The sequence below is a fragment of the Prunus dulcis genome, chromosome 3 (genome assembly GCF_902201215.1).
Source record: "Prunus dulcis chromosome 3, ALMONDv2, whole genome shotgun sequence".
In the NCBI taxonomy this organism is placed as follows: Eukaryota; Viridiplantae; Streptophyta; class Magnoliopsida; order Rosales; family Rosaceae; genus Prunus; species Prunus dulcis.
The window spans coordinates 23998493-24017901 of record NC_047652.1 but is presented as its reverse complement, the minus strand read 5'-3'; the positions used below and the strand labels follow the sequence as shown (position 1 = coordinate 24017901).

The following is a 19409-nucleotide window of genomic DNA, read 5'->3' as shown; positions in this document are numbered from 1 at the left end:
GCATGCACTTGCACAGTTGCACAGTTGCACAGTTGCACTTGCCCTGTAGCCTGTATATGAATAATATGATATGAGGATGAGGATGAGGAGGGAGGACGATGATGATGTATTTTGTTGAGCAAAGTCTGACGCAAACTCAAACTCTCCTTTTTTCAAATTTTAAAACACAACACCAAACCAATGCTACTGCCTACTTTATAGAATACTGAATAGCCCATAGCTCCTTGAGCCGTTAAAGCGAAACGACATGACGGCTTTTCTCAGCCTTTGTTGCGACCCAGCTGACGTTAGCCCAACGTTGACTGCTTTTTCTCTGAACTTTTGCTGCCATCTAGCCTCCTGTTTGTCGCTTTCACTTTCGACAACCACGCTTTATTTACTGTTTTTTTATTGTAATAATATTAAACTAATGACATGATCAGTTAATTCATACATAATTAAACACTTAGCTGGGTATTTGTTAATGTGTTCTACTTTATGGACATGGATAGAATAGCTGGTTAGGAGGCTTCAAATATCAAGGCTGTTTTGTTCTTTCTTCTTTTTAGGAATTTGAGCGCGCGCTCTCTGTGTTCTTTGTTAGTGTGTTTAGAACAAAACTATATATTTAAATGGTTAATAGTAAGAAAAGTTTAATTTGCAGTTGAATGAATGAATGAATATGAATGAATGAAGAGGAAGTCTGGTTTGGTATATGAAAGAGAAAGAGTGTATCGGTATTGGGATCTGTCGGTGGTTTTGTCTTCTCTCTCTCTCTCTCTCTCTCTCACTCAGCTTTGTGTTGTGTTGTGTGTGTTCCAACTTCCAACAGTAGCTTAGTTTAGTACTCAACTGTCACACGGCAATGCCTGTCTCCAACTCTTCTGTCCTTGGTGCCTGATTGGGTGCCTCAATCACTTATTCCAAACCCTAATCACAGCTTTCTTAAACAAACATGTATTAATTCATCATCTTATCTTATTGAGTTTGTTTAAGATAAATATAACGAGTCTTACTATTTTCAAACAAATATACATCACATTAGTCTCCATGCAGAATCCATATCAGTTAAGCAAGCAAACAAACCAAGACGGTTTGCTAATTACTATGACTCTAACCATTTGTTACGTATTTTCAAGATTTTTATTAGCATGAACAAATTGTTTGTCGTTTGCAAACGTCTTTGCTCTTGGCCATATGCTGTGTGGGGCCGGAGAGAGAGGGGTGGAGTTAGATTCCTCTAGTACGCAGGACTTAACTCTTGTCTTGAGAGACAAAGTTGTGTTGAAAAATAACGAAACATGTGAAGAACCACCAATGTATTTGTGGAATTCAAACTTCTCTTCACTTTAAACTTGAATGCTGAATACAACTTAAATATCAAACTAAAAAGCTATTAAACAAAATAATAGAAACAATTACTCCACGATTAAATCATGATTCCATGACAACTTAGACTCTTTTATTCACTAGCAACTAAACATAAGTCTCTAAAAAATAGAACTTCCACAATTTAACTAGATAAACATAAACATAATAAATAGAATAATAAATATTCTTAACAAGTTGAGCACTATATGATGTTATGTTCCGTCTGTATATTTTTTATTATTTACACAAAGCGTTATTCGGGTTGTATAAATAACTGACTTTTAATGATTTAAGCTACAAACCCCTCGTTGTATGTCATGGCAATTCTAGGTTGAAAGCTAGTTTCTATTTTCTGTCTCTTTGTAGTTTGATACAAAATATATTATATAGTTTGGCCATATGAAGTAAGACGTAAGCCCATTCCAATACATAGTTGGATGGGAAGGAAATACATAATATAAGTATAAGGCACTCACTATATAATTCTTGAAAGAGGCAAATAGCCAAAGAAAGAAAGAGGTGATGGCTTTTATTAAGTTGGTGCAGTGCTGGCCATGTTAAAGGCATATATAGGGGGGTAAAGGATGAGACAGCAGACAATGGTCTGTCTGTATCCATTTCCACTATTCTTGTTCTTTTCTACTTTTAATTATTCCTTTTTTTCTATTTATAAAAAGAGGTGTACAATAATAATAATAATAAAGGGCAACGTCCAAACAGCAAACATGCTCTCTGTTTTCTAAAAGTTCCATGGGCACCTCGTCATACACACGTGATTCTTTCATCACCAATTAACCACCGACCTCAATTCATTCCTATAATTAATTATACATAATCTATAATCTCTATTGGAATAAGGTTCAATGTGTTTGTTTCCCAGCGTAAACCAAACACTTTTTCATCTAAAAATAGTTAAGCACAAGGTTTAACGTTGCATAAGTTCTATTCAAACAATAACGACAACATTAAGTTATTAACACTTATGAATATAATGAAACAAATCATCACAGGGAATGAATCAATGTCACAGGAAGTAAACTACAGAAACTTGTATAATAAAATCTCTCCAAACTTCATCCATTGGGTGTGTGTGTGTATCTGAATTTTACCCTAAAACCCAACCAACATATCCTTTTTCTCCATTCAACATTGAATGAACATTTAACATCCACAAAATTAAGCAGTTGAAAAATACTAAGTTACAGACATTTACTATGTGCATTTCTAATTAGGTAGTTAATTAGAGGCACATTGCAGGGAGAAATGGAAGCTTCACTAACTAATTTTTTTTTTCTTTCCCAATTGAGTTTCCCCGTCACCTACAGCACACAACCTTCTCCCTTCTTCTGAAACACAGAATTTTATTGCCTAGAAATTGGCGTCATTTGCATGGATGATTGCTGGTTGTAGAATTTTCCATCTGAACCCTGAAAACTCTGATAAGAATTTTCTGGTGCCATGAAGGGAGAAATGCCATTTACTGGAGCTCCTGCTGGGTAATCAGGCATTGAGGGTGGTGGCTGTTGTTGGGTCATGCTGTAGCTGTATGGTACAGCGCCCTGCATATATTGGGACACTGGGTATTGTGGTACTGGTGGTAATGGTGGCAATGGTGGAGGAGAAGATGATGGAGGAGGTGGTGCCTCACTAGGAGTATATTGTTGGTTGGTCGTAGGGACATTAGAATGTGGGATGGGAGGAGATGGAGATGGGTTAGAGCTCTGTGGTACATAAGATGACGATTGGTCATTCTCGAGCTTAGGCCTCTTTTCGGGTGGATAATCACCAGAAGGCTCTTTAATTGGATTGCTGATAACACCCTCTGATGCCAGGGAGGAGAGCACATAAGAGAGCATCTGGGCTGAGGACGTTGATGCGGTCAGCTTTGCTGCCACTGCAGCAGCTGCAGACTTGCGGGGATCATCCTCCACATGACCAGATTTTTCGGGAAAAGGAACCTGCTGTGTGTACATTACTGGAGCTGATTGTTCTCTACCTACCGCCATAAAGCCATGGGGTGCTACAGAGGTATGAGCTTCTTTTGAGCTCTGGTGTGCTGCCGACTGCATATTGTTGCCATTCAATAACCGATGGCAGATATTAGTGGCCTGCTCTGACTGGGATTGTGCAGCCTGGAAAACAATATATGTATAGTGCTTAAGTTAATAGGTGTACAGACACTATACAACTAGAGTTTGTTGTAAATGGCAACAGAAACAATTATGTATAAATGTATAATTAGCAGATCACAAGTGTCTTTTTACTAATCTAATTTGCAAAACCATATAGCTATGAGTTATTTGATGCAAAGCTCATATACAGCAACAAAATTTTGCATAATCAGTCAATTAATCAATGAAGGCGCATAAAATTGATGCAAAATCAAGGAGTGATATATGATGAAATATGCAGGGCATTCCAAATCAACCTAACTTACAAGGATGGGTGCTCAAGCCAACCTAATGGAATACCACAATGAATCAACATATGATTCCCAAATGAAAGGCATATAAAGCATAAGATTTATAATAATTTCCAAGGCTACAAATCTAACATAAGATTTATAATAATTTCCAAGGCTACAAATCTAACTTTAGTTTCCAATTATGAATACTTACATCTATGCATATAAATATATATGGAGAGTTTTACCAGGAGCCATTTTGTTTTGTTTTGAATACCTATGTATGTATATATAAAGTTTATATATTTCGGCATTCAATTTAAATCTGATGGCGATAAACTAACAAACATTTGTATAGCTAAGTTATACTTCCACAACAAAAGGAGATGATTGATATGCATGCCAAACCTGAAGTTGGTCTCGGACTTGATCCAACTTGAATTCCTGACAACAAAACCATGTTAGTTCGCCTAAAATCATAATCTCATAATACAGTCAATGACAATTCTGATATTTTGCTGTGTCTGCCAACCAACCTGCTCCTGAAGAGCTTCTCTCAGGTGCGACACAAGATTAGCTCTTGAAGATTCTACTGCTGTTAGTTGTTCAATACAGTCCCTCAGTACAGCATTCTGCCCTTGAACCTCCTCCACAAATACAGATCCATGAAATTGCCCTAGTCAAGACGGACAATTCAGGACAAAGAAAGTTCTAACAAGAGATGACCCATTCAAGTATAAATTAAGTGGGAAGAATATAAAAAAGAACAGCAATTATTGTCTTTTTTCAAAAAAGAAAAAAAGACCCAAAAAAAAAAGACCAAACAAGTTAATCATAAACATAAACATAATAATTCATAATCTTAATAAATTTTACATGTGTATACATTCTCTTTCAAATCTAGCCAATCCACTGTTTTCCTCCCCAAATTGCATCCCAAAAAGTCGACCTCATTAATTCTCTCTTTCCTCTCTGAATAAATTAACACTATACTTTTTTGTAATCTCACTGTTTGAAATTACAAAATACTAAATAACAATATCTGTAAAGAATCTTATATAAGTAACCTGAAATACAGTTTGTTTTTCATCTAGCACACAATATTAAGTTAAATGCAAACACAAATACACATAAATCACAACATTACACATGTTCACAGTTGGAGAAACATTCTCAAGAATTTACTCATTTGGGGTATACCTGAATTGAAATCACCACCAATTTCCTTATCTACCTTCTCAAGACAGCTAATAGCATTCCTACATTTGCTCAATATAGTGTCTTCATCCATCTGCCCATATATGACTTGGTAATCTGAAACTATTTTGTCCAATGCAGTTCCAGCAGGCTGTTTCTTTTAAAAAATTTAACAAAACAATAAAAGACCCAAAAAAAAAAAAAAAAAACCATCAAATTATAAACTGAAATAAATGCTCAAACAACCATACAGGCATATACAATTTGAATTACCAGTCTGGCACCCGAATGCTTCCCATTTCTATTAATATTTTCCAGGTGCTTTCCCACAAACTCTTGCTTGAGAATTTGACCCCGAGAGCCAAAAACTTTTCTCTCATCCCATATACCAACCTATAAGTAAAAAATGGAAACAGAACAATCAGCAACAGCTCCATACTAGTCTCTAGTATAAAATTTTGATATATATATATATATATATATATATATATACACACACACATTTCACCCACTAATAATAAAGATGAAAATACCAAACAAAAATAACAATTGGGGAGACACGATTGCAAACATTCAAGAAAAAAGAGTATATGATGCAGATACATACACATATGTAATGCATCATGCTGCAATGTTTCTACATACTCGAGTCCTTCAATGCACCCTATAAACTGATAAAATTATGGTTTTCTCAAGGTTCTCAAGAAAAAATAAAACAATCTCCAGGACAACTGATTCCAATTGGTTCTCTTATAAAAAAAAATGTAGAAAAGAGGTTACACAGTTATACCAGTCGTTGTGCTGCATTTCTTCCAAATTCATCTCCACTTTCAATTACATCACGAAGAGCTTCTGGAAGAACCTTCCAAAATTCACCAACAAACTCTGAACCTTTTCGCCTACTGTTCTGTAAAATATCATTTGCAAGATAGAGGAAAGCCAATCTCTGCTCACGTGGAGCGGAATGAAATTGCCTAGCCCATGTTTCAACAACTTGTCTTGCTTTATTCATATGGAAAATGCACCAATGTGATAAAGCTTAATTGCATTAAGGAGAACATCCAAGTAATCAACACCAAAGATAACAACAAGTATTAGTTATAACTTGTAATTGAACTACTTAGAAAGTATAAATATCAACTCAACAATAAAGTAAACAGTGATCATGGAGTAGCAGGTAAAGGAATTCAAATTTGACATGGAAAATCCATTGAATATGTGGATTTGACAATGGATTGCAAAATCCAATTAAGCTTTCCGCACAAATAAATCCTCATAGGTACCCCAAAATTTCAAAGAAATGAGATATGTAAGAGAATTATGAAACAAAAGGGTGCTACTTTATCCCACAAATAGAAACCTGACTCACTATATCAATCAAAACAGCGAGGAAAATGGTCTAGATTTATACTTTAAAAAATTCTAAAGAAAACATTGATTTCCATATGATGTCAGAAAGAGGATACTCTCTATGCTTGCTTGCGAGTTGTTGAGCTTGGCTAGCTTTTCCACTAAAATCTGCGGATTAAATGTACTTCCCATGATTCCAGTAAGATTTGGTCCAACTAACGAGGCACAATGCAGGCTTTTAAACTGAGAAAACCTTCACGCAAAACAAATAAACATTTGAATATATATAGAAAACATATCCTCACCTAGTAAGACAGCTAGAGGCACAACATATTGAGAACAAAGTTTCATGTGATTAGTAAGACTTACAGGGCTACAATTTGAAAAGTTAAACAAAATCTTTAGAAAACTCAATGGTTGGCCTGAATAATGGGAAATCTCGCATTTGCAAGTTGCAAACAGTCAAGTTCATCATCATCACCATGGACCATGATTAGAGTCAATAGATTCACATTGATTTGTTATTTGTACAGGTTTTATGTTTTTTGAGAAATAACATAGCAATTTTTCTTCATGTTCACAATTTTAGACTATGAGTGCTTCCTATGATAAATTCTTCAAACTTTATAATGATTCCAGTACCCAAACCAGAGCTTGAAAGGATAATTTCCTCTCCATTTCACCTAAAACAAGGGCATGGAACGAGCCTATAACAACAACGAAAAAAAATATTCAGATAGAAATGTTTTTAAATCTAGACAGGTATAGTAAAGAAAATATAGACAGTGAATTGACTCTGAATCTGGAGTTGGCTGTTAGGCCTGTATAAAGCCTGGAAAATATCCACTATGAGAAAACAATAAAGACAATACTTGTGTGCTAACTGGCAGTACACAATTGTTTCATAACATGGGACAAAGCTTCCTCCTCAATTTTCATACTTCTGTCCATTCTTGGATTCCGGAGGGAGGAGATAATACAGTTAAAAACTCGATTTAGATGGCTATCTCTAATAAATAAAGAAAAATCCACTCCATATCTAGAAATTGTAAGATTTAACGATGGCGGTGTTGCCTATACACTTCAAACCATTTGTGAGAGTGATGGATGAAAAAGGATTTTATTACACTTTCAGACGATACATCTAAGCCGTTGGGCAGCCCTTGGGCCTTCTCTTGGGCTAGATAGTTTATCTTCAGGCTTTAGGTTTGGAAGCATATGTTCATCAATAAGAGAGAGTTGCTCTAGATGATCTAGATGCTGCTAATTCCGTACGATCTGATGCCAGATTTCAAGAATTGGTTTTGACGTTGTGTTCGCCTGTTAGGTATTGCATTTTTCTTCATTTTGGGATAGTTGACATGTAATGATTAAGCAAGGAATGAATGAGAAGTTTCCTTCCGTGGTTAACGTCAGAAAGTAAAATCTTCATTGTATATACCAATAAGAGTGTTACCAAATGAATTGTGCACTACAATCTACAATTTGGCAATAACTTCTAGATGAAAAAGATAGAAAGACAAACAAGCAAGAATCATTGTTCCGAATCTGATTCTCTACGCCAATTCATTCAATTTCATATTTTCTTTACCAAATTTTGCAACACATGATACTCCCTCATGGTATCTACAAACTACCAAACATCAAATATGTTTGATTATAAGGTTTCCATCTTCAGAATCATGCAGTTACTCAAAATTAAATACTCAATGACCAATCACAGTAAAATTAAATAATTAATTCACCCAAACCGCAATGACTAATCACAGTGAAATTAAATACTCAATGACCAAGCATAACAGATTAATGAAAGCAGCATTCACCCAAACCCCAAAATTTCTTTTCTTTTTTCCCATTATCTACATGTTATCCCTAACTTTGCCTATCCAATTAAAGCAGTTATTAAAAATGTTACTCCAAAATTCAGAAACAAACAAAAAATAAATAAAAATCCTCAAATAAGCATAAGAAAAAAAGAGAGGAAGACATTCGTGGGCTTTGCATGAGACTACAACTACAGCCCTAAAGTAGAATTAGGGAATAAAAAAGCATAATTACCAGAATGAAAACAAGAGGACTAAGAATTGGAACCCTAAAGCTTGAAGTAGGCACCTTTTTGTGTTTCTAAGAATGTGGTGGGGTGAGAGAATCAGCTAGCACGCAGCAGTTCATCCATGGATGGTTGGGTTTCGGTTGGAATGAGAATACGGGATTAGTTGGAGGGATGGAGACGAAGCTGACCCAGCTGAATTCGGACTTAGAAGCTCCCAAAGACGAAGGCTTTTTCAAGTTTAACGGGTTGTTTTTTGAGTTTTGCTTCGGCTATTCCTCTCTCTCTCTTGGATTCTCTTTTGATAATTACAGTACGGTCGGGATTTTATACGTCCTAAATCACCCCTTCCATTCTTAGGGGTTTTAGCCGTGAATGTCAAGTAGTACAAAACGCATATCTGCTAAGGCAACGACGTCGTACGCATTCATCTAAATTTGTATGTGTATAGCATTCTCAATTTCTCACGTGTGTGACTGTCCGAGGTTGTTCTCACTTTCCCTATAGAATAATATTTTGTTTCAATTTTCCCCTATTATCTCGATTTTTCATTATCAACTAATGTGAAACGTAACATGACAGTTAATAATTAACTAATTATAAAAAAACCGAGGTTCAAAGTGAGTTTAAGATATAATGAAATGAAATGCTAACGTATTAAATGAAGGGAGATTTATTATTATACCCAATATAAGAGTCAAAATTATAATTTTTTATTATATGAAATGGACTTTAAAAACACACCAAAAACTCATTTACAACATAACAAAGAGGCTTTTAACTTATTGTAAATTACAAAATTGTCATCAATCTCTTAAAACAAGTTCAACCCCAAAACCTCATAAAAAAAAACCCAAAACACTAAATAGGGTATCAAAGTAATTTAATAATCAAAATTAAATTCAATAGGATAGCTTTCATTTTTTTTGTTTTTTTTGGATTTGTTTATAGAAATTAAATTATGTAGAGTTTATCTATATCTTTCATGTAGTGCTAAGAATGAGTATATGACTAAATATCTGTTAAATTAATGGAGATTCATACATAAATCATGGAAACCTTGAAATTTGATATTTGATTAAGTCAGGACCACCGTTAATTTAAGCTCCCACAAGCAAATAAAATCCATCATTAATACCATGACACGTGTTACACAAGTTTTCTGCTTACTTTTTCTTTGACCAGTCACATGGCAGTAGTCCACATCAAATACTAATATTACAACAAGTAACAATAATTTGGAAATACAAGCGTTTTTGAAAAATAATTCATTATTGCTGTTGTTGATCTAGATATTCATCAGTTCCTGAAACACCTTCATAGCAGAAGCTGGAAGACCCAAAAGCACGTTTATGTTCTTCTTTTCTGTCCCATTAGAAAGGAATAAGATGACTTCCTTCTCAGGCAATGCCACTGGACCTGAAAGTACAGGCTCTCCCCAGCCAAAGTCAGTTGTGTAGAAGGACAGCCTAGACCAAGTTGTGATCAAGAGGGTGGAGGCCAAAGAAGGCCTAGCTCTTGTCAGTTCGAAATAATCTATTGCTGATCTCATGTAACTGTCAGTGACCATCTTAATTGCATCTTGAACCAGCCCAACTGCATGTGACAGTGGCTTCTCCAGCAGATCACCTGCTTGGCAGATGGAATTTGTCAACACAATGCCATTGCCAAAGTACCCTTTTGGCAGTGGTGGGCTGAACTTACGCCTCCCATCAACAGCAAATAGGAGCTTTATTTGTTGTTCAGGCAACAGTTTTAGAGCTGTGGTTCGAGCTTTCCACACGAATGCTGAGAGAGCTTCAAATGTAGTGCAATTGTCAAGAACCCTGTCTTCCCTGGCTTTCATTTTCACTTTTTCAAGCTTCTCACTGTCAAAGCAGAAGGAGTTGTATAGCATTTTTTCTTCAGAAAGGTCATTACTGGTGCTGGAAGTGCCAATAATCTCTGAGAATTCTTGATGCAGGTGCTGTATAGTTGGTGGGTTCCGTGCTTTGAGTATGCTTCTGTCTAAAAATGGAGGCACTGTCAATGGCAAACCTCTGGCAATTTTAGCCCATGAGTTCACAAATTCCATAGCGCCAATGCCATCAAACATACAGTGGTTCATGCACAGGCCTAGAGCAAACCCTCCACATTTGAATTTAGTCACCTGGTAGAATGAATGATCCATGACTACTTCAATTTATGAATTTAAACTCAAGAGATAAGAAATGAAATTAATTGTTGAGGTTTTAATTACAAACCTGAGCCACCAGAGGAGGCAGCTCTAGTATGTTCTTGGCACCAGGAACATCATAAACCAGCTGTCCAAGAGTCTCAGGGTCAGGCTCTGTTATGTCTCCAATATCTTCAATTCTACAATCTGCTTCAGCCTCGACAAAAACAGCTCCTTCACCGGTGCAATCTACAATGAGCTTTCCCTCTGAGCTGATTGTTAGTCTCCCGGCAAGAGGGTAATAGTGGACAAGAACCTTCTTCAAAGAATTCTTGATCACTTCCCCTGCCTTGTCATTTCCTTTATCATCTGACTTGAAGCAATAAATAGTACGAACAGTCACCGCAATGTTTTGGTCGAGGTTGGAGAGAAAGTATAAACCCTTCTCTGTTTCCTCTGCAGGGGAAACCAGAGTTGGCTCTCCTTGCTTCACTCTTAGTTGGAACACATTGCTGCCGCCATTAGAGTTGTTGTCCATTGCAGCAGACTCTCCAAGTTCAGCAACCTGAAACACAATATCAAGAAATGCAGAGAACAAGAAGCAATCTATTTAATATTTTTGTATTGGTTGGAAAGAACTTAACAAACCAAGTGCTTATGGCCTAAAAAACTGAATGATAGTAAATTAATGCACAATTTATCTGCTTATGAGAAAACAAACCATGTGGGCAAACTGGTGTAGCGAAGGACAGTTGTGAAAATAAGGAATATGGTGAGAAGTGAATTCAAGAAAACCAAAAAAGTGATGGTGATCAGAATCTCTCACAGAATATGGGTTTGGGGTGATGAATTAGGAGGTGGGTTATTATAGAAAAGGGAAAGGGAGTGGCCCAACTTACAAGCGTTGTGTTACTTGTTTAAGAAAAAGAAGATAATAATGTGAAAGGGACAGGTAGTTGTGCCTGAAATCTGAGCACAGCAAGTGTTTTTGGCAAATGCTACGGAATTGTGTGTTGAATTGAAATGGTGTTTTCTTCTTGGACAATGGACAATGGAGATGGTCCTGAATCTTGATATGCCAGATCGGTGGGGGTAGGCCACTGGTACTGGAACCTAACACACCAGCCAAGAAATCTACTGTCACAAGGGAGAAGGGTGGGGGCTTATTTGGTGGGGTTGGTATCCAAAACTCGCTTTGCTTTGCTTGGTCTCTTACAAGTTATGCCATAATAATATTTGCTTCTCAGCTCTCATCAGTATAATTTTCTTTTTGGCCGGTCTGCATCTGCTGATATTTTATTCAAAGTAGGATGCCAAGTTCCGGTACACATCTTGGTCAAAAAGGTGAAAACAAAAATATAAAACCCTCAATATCTTTGTCTCAATAGGTATTAGGTTGCTTTATAACGGACACAGTGACATGCATAATTTAATTTAGAGTTGCTTATAACTTTCAAGACCAAGTCCAAGAGCAGGAGCAACAACCAAAAAGGCTACTGGGAAAGGATGAATTATTAACCAACTGCGAGTATTCTAATGGATTTAGGTTATGTCATGAAATATTTATCAAGTGAAAAAAACGACGAGACTCTAGAACAAGACGCAACTGTTTTATTTTATTTTTTCTTCTTTTTGATCAACAGAAGAAGCAGTTTTCAAATGCGAGATATGTTCTCTGGCGTAAGTGCGTTGCTTTATCTGAATTTTAAAGGATAAGATCGACCTATCTATATAACTCCATTTCCCTATTTCACAATAAAGGTTGAAAAAAAAACCAAGAGAAGACGTGTTCTTCTTTCTCACCAGCACTATGAGAAGAAAATCAGGGTATATGGGCTGCAAGTCTGCAATTGCGGTTGGGCAATGGCGTGGAATATGGTTACTCCTCACTCTCCAACAAGGAAATAAATTGTATTGGAGACAGACTAAAAAACACACAATATTTTCTACATTTTTAATGTCATACATTCCAGCCATAAGGATACAACTCTTGATAGGTTCTTATCACACAAACTCTTTGCACTAGGCTTATACATAACATAGCTACCAAGGGTAGTAAACACGGTTACTCAAAACACCTATAGCTTACTCAGTCAGAACACAAATTGGATATTTTGATGTCTTAACCTCTCATGGTTTTCCTTGTCAGGTGTCACTCTTCCAAACAGCTAAGAGGGTGGCAAACTGACCTCGAAAAGTCATGCCTGACCACACTTGCTTAGACAAGCAACTCCTTCTTCTAGATAATCCTCCCTGGTAATCCAAAATTCAGGAGCATCCTGCATGCGTTAACCACCACATTGAAATTTTTAGATGACTTGCACTTACCCATCTCAGATATGGGAAGAACTAAACAAGAATGCACCAGGGACATCATTTAAAAATTTGATCTCAAAGATAGAGAGAACAAGCAATGACACGTACCTTCATAATTCCTGCAAGGACTGCACCACCTAGATACACCATGTGCTTTCTTCGTGGAGGATCTTCAATTCGCAATCGCAATTTCTGTTCATCACAAATTTTAGAGCATGAGAAAGAGACCGACTGAGCTCAGTCTATTATGACAGATTCAACCAGGATTTACCCAACCTAACCACCATCATTTTATTACCCCTTTAATACCAACATTATACAATAGCACGTTCCCCGTTTCATATTTTTCAAAGCTATGGTTGTTCTCTTTCTAATCCATGAAACACAAAACTCGTATCTTACCTTCAGTCCATCTTTGTTACCCTTCAAAACAACGTCAAGATAACGGTCCAGTATTTCTTTCTCCAAACTGAAGAAACACCAAAATTTAATATCAGAATGTTCCTAACTCTATTTTTAATAAGGAAAAACAATGCCATTGGGATGAAAAAGAACTCACTTGGTTTTTCATGTCAAAAAGTAACTCATGGATTTTATTTTTAAGGTTCTAAAATTTTCTACAATTCCTTTAATACGCTGTCTAATCCCAAATGGACTGATATTCCAGGAAAGTGAAATTGCTGACTATTGATACTACAATGTTTGACTATTTCAGGCTTCTTTCAAATAAGGCAAATCAAATAATCATATGGCCAGTGGTATGGAAATTATTTGAAAACTAAACACTCCATCAGAGTCTTCATTAATATTATGAGGCTTTTGGACAGTAAACAGTGGTTTGTAAACTATGCACCTGAAAAAGGACGATCGTGAATTGTCTTAACTTTAGTGGAGCAGGAAAAGGAATAATAAAATGATCAAGGTGTGTGGAATAAAGAGTAATCTCAGTTTCATGCTAGGTTATCAAACATACAGAAACTTGATACATGCATGTTGAATATAACTGGAAGAAACTACTTTAAATAAGAAGCTTCTGATGCAATGAAGGGTTAGATATTACCGACTGGGTAATCCAGGATACATCGTGCTCCCTCCACTTAAAACTATATGCTGGTAGAGCTGCACAAGATGCATTAAAATTATAAATCAATGTCGTCAAACAAATAAAGAGTTAATCAATGCTCATTTCATTTGCAAGAGGATTCACATTAGTACCATCATCCTGTTGTCAATATCCATTTCCTGAATGCAGCGGAAAACCATGTCAGCCATCCCATCACCTTCGACATCTATAAGTTCCTGTACAAGGAAAACATGAATGAATATTCAAAACCTTCAACCTGTCAGAATAGTGTTATAATCTTTTTTTTTTAAATTTTCCAAAAACCAGTATTTTAGGTGGTAATATCACTCTGAAGACTAAAAGCAAATATATTCGAGCAATTCAGTTGAGTATATCAAGAGAAGAGCAAGAAAAATTGGAAAATTACAGGAGTGAATAGAGCCTCAGGAGCCTGGAACCTTTCGGTGCCAACTTTAATCACCCTTCCATCTGGCAGCTGATTAAACCAACATATATCAGTGAATTAAGATCAAACTAAATATATAACTCTTGATTAAAGAGGGAACCAAACAGAAAAAAGACAGGCCAAAACCAACAACAACAATGGTTGTTCAATGAGGTAATTTTACCAATGTAAATTGAAAGAAACTACTGGTGTCACAGCAAGCACACATTGACATACATGAAAATAGGATACTGAACATATATATAAAAATGACTCTGAAAATTAATGAGATGCTAAGAAAACCAACTTACAGTGTAATTCTTCACAAGTATGGTTGTCTCAAGTCCCAATTGATACTCCCTTTTGTAATCATAACTACATGAAATTGGATATAATAATTTGTGCAATCAATAAGTTCCACAACATTCCTCACCCAAAAAAAAGAAGTTCCACAACATTGGAATATAGAATAAGATTTTTTGTTTACCTTATATAGCAGAGCTTCTCTTTGATTTCCCTGACAGTCTCAAAATCAGCCGTCCTATTCATTGCATACCTTCAGGAGAAACGTTACAATTTCTCAATATAAAAGAAAGTTTCATTTGTAGAACCAACGGTAGTACAAATCATATCGATCTTACTAAGTTATAAGCAATTGATTCTCACCCCCTCCTTGAGAGCAAATCAACAAGATAGGATGTTATGTGTCGGCCAGCTACATTCATTCGCTTTGTAAGATGAGGAAATGAGTAGCCATCAACTACTGGAACCTAGGAGGTTGGAGCAAAAATATCTCAAATTTGACATAGAGTTTATTTCACCTTCAATGGGTTTAATGAAATGATTTCCATTCCTTTGGAGTATCCAAGAACTAACCAGCTCAAACATATAATTACAAAGTGTACACTACCCAAGCTATTCTGAATACTCTTAATACATAACGTAGAAGATGTGCTTGAGGAATTTACCACATGAGTAACACCATCACCGGAGTCAATAACTAATCCTGTTAACAAACCTGTAAAAAAACAAGGAAATGCTGAAGCCCATGTCCGAAAGAAACAAAAGTATAGCTAAACATAAGTAGCAACAGTTGTTATAGTATGTTATGGATTGTTCCAACATATAATTCTGGCAAGTCACACTAGTGCTTTCGCTCTCCCCATCAACGTTTTCCAAGCATGGTAGATACAAAGGTACTTACTTATTTGTAGGAATAACAAGAACTAAACAAGAAAGGGAGATATAAAAGAAGTGGGGGGGAAAACAGCAATATAAACATTTAACCTTTAATCATCTTTATAAGCACCTTGAGCATACAATGTTAAAACAGCTTGAATTTGTATGAAGACACCAGCAAAATTGTATTTCTCAAACATGGTCTCAACCTGAAATGTTGAATCAAGCTAAACCATGAGATGCTAACGCCATAATTCACAATATTTATTATGGTACAGATACGATTACCCAAAAAAAAAGGCACTTAATGGTACATAGATTGCAAAACAAACCATTTTTTCACGGTTCTTTGAAGGATTGAGAGGCGGGTCCGTGAGTAGTATCTGACATTCAGTAGGATCTATCTGTTGACACAAACCCGGCAACAGAGTTATTAACAATCCGGATGAAACTATAATAACAAAATTGACAATCAAGGACAGTAAGAAGTTTACCTTTAGTTCACTGTAGAATGCATGGTCCCAGACATGGCCCATATCATCCCAGTTTTGCACGATGCCGTTGTTAACCGGGTAATTTATATCCAACTGATGCCGAAATTCTGCGCAAGCTTCTCCAACAATGACATCCTAAATGCATTTATAAAATTTAAGGGAGGAAAAAAGGGCTGTCAGAACTAATAATTAAATCACAAGCTGTAGGAGATGAGCCAATTAAGGACATACAAAATTCTTAACCTTGAGTAAAGTTGGACTACAAAGAGTGCAAATTGTGTCCAAAAAGTAATGATAAGTATTAACCTTGATTTCTTGTTCCATGAGTGATTCCTCATAGCGAAGCAGTGGCCTTCCAACTACGCAAGGGAACACAGAGGTAGGGAAATTCTCTCCAGCAAAGCCACATTTCACATACTGCAATTAAAGCAAACAAATTTGACAAAGTTACCAAACCAAAAGTAGATGATGATGATGATGATGATTCTAACACCTACAGATCCAAAACAGAGGTCAAGTTTTGATTTTCAGCTCTGCCTCTGAATCAGTTATCTCCAAATTTACGAACACCAAACAAACTTCCAAGAAAGAAAGTGTCAATATGTGCTGGATCGATGAAATCTTTCAACGCAGATTAGAATACTGTGCGTTACTGTGCTTGTGAGAGAAACAAGAAAAGTTAGACAGAGGAGAAGAGTACCCCGGTGCCATTGTCGCAGACGACGACATTTCGGTTGTTCATGTTCAGCTGCTGTTGACAGTTGCTGCAGCTATTGCCGTTTTTGCTGGTTTCATCTACCGCATTTCTTCAAACCGAAGTGCGTCCAACTGCAGCAAAGAGTGACAGGCTTTCTTCGTGGTCGTGATGCCAAACGACGTCGTATCTTCGTTTACATTTTTATATTTTGGGCCCGGGGCCCAGAGTTTGAAATTGAGCCTAGATGGACTTATTAAGGCCCTCACTATTGAATGACTCGGTAATGCACGAGGCCAGCGCTTAATTCATTTCAAGGCCCAGCCCGTAAAGGAGCAGTTAGTTAATATATAAATCGTGAGGCCTTCTTCTAGGGTTTACGCCGTTCGCAGGTTTCAGAGGTACCCAGCAAACTCGAAGAGCAGCCTGCGCAAATGGTGAGTAGCAGACCCTTCTTCATCAACATCTGTCTCCCATTTTTAGCTCTGGCTGCATAGGAACTTGTATTTAATCATCAACGTCTTCGTTTCCTTTTAACATATTCTTGTGCTTTCTGAACCTAATCGATGCAGGCTCCGAAAAGAGGTGTCAAAGCTCCAGTCGCAGCGAAGAAGAAGACGGTACGTATTTCTTATGTCAATATATTGTATAATGATTTTTGCTGTTTGCTTCTTTTAATAGATGAATGTTAGGTTGTATATAGTGATTGTGATGGTTTTTTTTGTGGTGGCTACAGGAGAAAGTGGTGAACCCACTGTTCGAGAAACGTCCCAAGCAGTTTGGGATTGGAGGGGCATTGCCTCCAAAGAGAGATCTTACCCGTTTCGTGAAATGGCCCAAGGTTGTTCAAGTTCAGAGGAAGAAAAGGATCCTGAAGCAGAGGTTGAAGGTTCCACCAGCTTTGAACCAATTCACCAAGACCCTCGACAAGAACCTGGGTAATCATGTTAACCCTCACATTTCTCTTGTTTCTTTTTCTTTTTGTTTCTCCGTAAAATTTATTTTTATGGAGATGATTGTTTGTTAATCTAAATATAACTGTTAGGTTTTTCTTTTGGGCATACATTAGACAGTGTGGTTGAAATTTAGATTGGATCAATAAGTTTATTGAGCAGTTTTTTTGTCTGTTCAGGACTGCCATTGACAAGTTTCTTAATTCTGTGTTATGTTGCAATACCACTTTTGCGTTATACTTTCCATGTTGCTGTGCATTTTGTTCAATCCCAAAGTTCGGCAGTATGTTGAAGGAAATGTGGAATGTTGTTGCTAGCTATTACCAACATTTAGCATAATGGGTTGTTTCCTGGACTTGTTTGAAATTGTATCTAGTTATGCCTTGTAACCTGTTTTCATGATTTGATGCTTGATGTGTTGTATGTATAATGTACATTGTATTTTGTGGAAATACTGAGACTAGAACGTTGTTTCCTAAACCTTTGTGCAGCTACCAGTCTGTTCAAGATGCTTCTCAAGTATAGGCCAGAAGACAAAGCAGCAAAGAAGGAGCGCCTTTTGAAAAGGGCACAAGCAGAGTCTGAGGGAAAAACTGTTGAAGCCAAAAAACCTATTGTTGTGAAATATGGTCTCAACCATGTCACCTACCTCATTGAGCAGGTCTTGTTCCCTGCCACTTGCATGTGTTTTATATTCCTTGTCAATGCGCTCGCATTTGTGTAATGATTTTTGTTTTTCAATTGCATTTTGCTTGCAGAACAAAGCCCAGCTTGTTGTTATCGCACATGATGTTGACCCAATAGAGTTGGTGGTTTGGCTGCCTGCATTATGTAGGAAGATGGAAATCCCATATTGCATAGTGAAGGGCAAAGCGCGCTTGGGATCGGTAATTTTACTTACATGTCTGCATTCTCTTCCTTCTTGAGCTCTTTGACAAAAATTTAGGACCGAACTAACTTTTGTTTACTTTTGTGTCAGATTGTCCATAAGAAAACTGCATCAGTTTTGTGCTTGACAACAGTCAAGAATGAAGATAAATTGGAGTTCAGCAAGGTGCTAGAGGCAATCAAGGTATGGTAGAATTGACCTTATGCAATTTTTTTTGATGCTGTTGCTTGAACTTGTTTGTATTTTGGTTGGTTGAATGCTTAATCCGTGGTATTTCACTTGGTTGTTGCAGGCCAACTTCAATGACAAGTATGATGAGTACAGGAAAAAGTGGGGTGGCGGCATCATGGGTTCCAAATCCCAGGCCAAAACTAGGGCGAAAGAGAGGCTCCTTGCAAAAGAAGCTGCTCAAAGGATGAATTAAATTTTGGTTGATCTTGAATTTCTTTTTCACTTAGGATAAGATTGTCCTAGTCTGGTTCTAGAATTGTGATTGTTCAAGTTTATTTAGATCAACAGCAGAGGTTTTGTTTCCTGAGGATGCGTCTGAGGTTAAAGCTGCAATGTTGTTTAGCTGTTTGGGTTAGACTTATTCATGGACATGCCCTTTTTGTTACGGCTGTTGGGCTTTCTAATGATTATCATTTATTTGACATTTCATGATTACAATTTCTGTGCGATGATATTTCTTGTATCTTTGTCATAGAATAGAATAGGGTTTTAAGGTTCTGTTTGGTTACCATTTCTTTATTATGGTTTTCCATTTTTTATTTTGGTTCATTTAGCTGTGATTAACCCTAATTGAACTTACTCTAATTATCCATTACCTGCATATATGCGGGTTTGGCTAGTTGGTCAGGATTTGGCTAA

At 36.7% G+C, this 19409-nt stretch overlaps 4 protein-coding genes across 7 annotated transcripts; 1 reads left to right on the top strand and 3 right to left on the bottom strand.

The window, feature by feature from the left end:
- Window positions 1-2320: 2320 nt before the first annotated feature.
- On the bottom strand, window positions 2321-8687 carry LOC117622758 (UPF0400 protein C337.03). 4 transcript variants are annotated; one of them, XM_034353529.1, is made up of 8 exons: window positions 8360-8687; window positions 6418-6554; window positions 5742-5989; window positions 5225-5344; window positions 4955-5102; window positions 4291-4430; window positions 4163-4198; window positions 2321-3482 (listed from the first exon to the last, which is right to left on the bottom strand). In XM_034353529.1, exons 2-8 carry the CDS (start codon window positions 6491-6493, stop codon window positions 2712-2714), a joined length of 1539 nt encoding a protein of 512 aa, XP_034209420.1. In that variant the 5' UTR covers window positions 6494-6554; window positions 8360-8687; the 3' UTR covers window positions 2321-2711. The 4 variants fall into 4 exon arrangements, with proteins under 4 accessions (XP_034209420.1, XP_034209419.1, XP_034209417.1 ...); XM_034353528.1 differs by having other exon boundaries at window positions 8414-8687; XM_034353526.1 differs by having other exon boundaries at window positions 4955-5108; window positions 8360-8669.
- A 759-nt stretch (window positions 8688-9446) lies between these two features.
- On the bottom strand, window positions 9447-11471 carry LOC117623319 (omega-hydroxypalmitate O-feruloyl transferase-like). Its single transcript, XM_034354251.1, has 3 exons — window positions 11228-11471; window positions 10595-11071; window positions 9447-10500 (listed from the first exon to the last, which is right to left on the bottom strand). Exons 1-3 carry the CDS (start codon window positions 11228-11230, stop codon window positions 9640-9642), a joined length of 1341 nt encoding a protein of 446 aa, XP_034210142.1. The 5' UTR covers window positions 11231-11471; the 3' UTR covers window positions 9447-9639.
- A 949-nt stretch (window positions 11472-12420) lies between these two features.
- LOC117621374 (actin-related protein 2) lies at window positions 12421-16865 on the bottom strand. Its single transcript, XM_034351809.1, has 15 exons — window positions 16704-16865; window positions 16310-16420; window positions 16004-16138; window positions 15842-15913; window positions 15640-15718; window positions 15299-15348; window positions 14997-15100; window positions 14818-14886; window positions 14642-14705; window positions 14313-14381; window positions 14038-14121; window positions 13883-13941; window positions 13225-13291; window positions 12931-13014; window positions 12421-12785 (listed from the first exon to the last, which is right to left on the bottom strand). Exons 1-15 carry the CDS (start codon window positions 16743-16745, stop codon window positions 12705-12707), a joined length of 1170 nt encoding a protein of 389 aa, XP_034207700.1. The 5' UTR covers window positions 16746-16865; the 3' UTR covers window positions 12421-12704.
- A 196-nt stretch (window positions 16866-17061) lies between these two features.
- Window positions 17062-19233, top strand: LOC117623348 (60S ribosomal protein L7a-2). Its single transcript, XM_034354290.1, has 7 exons — window positions 17062-17134; window positions 17270-17317; window positions 17434-17635; window positions 18142-18311; window positions 18409-18537; window positions 18630-18722; window positions 18832-19233. Exons 1-7 carry the CDS (start codon window positions 17132-17134, stop codon window positions 18961-18963), a joined length of 777 nt encoding a protein of 258 aa, XP_034210181.1. The 5' UTR covers window positions 17062-17131; the 3' UTR covers window positions 18964-19233.
- Window positions 19234-19409: the final 176 nt, after the last annotated feature.

Excerpts from the sequence above, each read along its gene's own strand:
- LOC117622758 (XM_034353526.1), bottom strand. The coding sequence starts at position 6,493 with ATGGGAAGTACATTTAATCCGCAGATTTTAGTGGAAAAGCTAGCCAAG. Across the intron at positions 5,990-6,417 it reads CTCGCAAGCAAGCATAGAGA|CTTTATCACATTGGTGCATT; the intron begins GTATCCTCTTTC and ends AATGCAATTAAG. Across the intron at positions 4,199-4,290 it reads GAGAAGCTCTTCAGGAGCAG|GAATTCAAGTTGGATCAAGT; the intron begins GTTGGTTGGCAG and ends TTTTGTTGTCAG.
- LOC117623319 (XM_034354251.1), bottom strand. Across the intron at positions 10,501-10,594 it reads TGCCTCCTCTGGTGGCTCAG|GTGACTAAATTCAAATGTGG; the intron begins GTTTGTAATTAA and ends TCATTCTACCAG.
- LOC117621374 (XM_034351809.1), bottom strand. The coding sequence starts at position 16,745 with ATGAACAACCGAAATGTCGTCGTCTGCGACAATGGCACCGGG. Across the intron at positions 13,942-14,037 it reads ATATTGACAACAGGATGATG|CTCTACCAGCATATAGTTTT; the intron begins GTACTAATGTGA and ends CATCTTGTGCAG. Across the intron at positions 13,292-13,882 it reads TATCCTGGATTACCCAGTCG|TTTGGAGAAAGAAATACTGG; the intron begins GTAATATCTAAC and ends GTGTTTCTTCAG.
- LOC117623348 (XM_034354290.1), top strand. Across the intron at positions 17,318-17,433 it reads TCGCAGCGAAGAAGAAGACG|GAGAAAGTGGTGAACCCACT; the intron begins GTACGTATTTCT and ends TGGTGGCTACAG. Across the intron at positions 18,723-18,831 it reads AGGTGCTAGAGGCAATCAAG|GCCAACTTCAATGACAAGTA; the intron begins GTATGGTAGAAT and ends TGGTTGTTGCAG.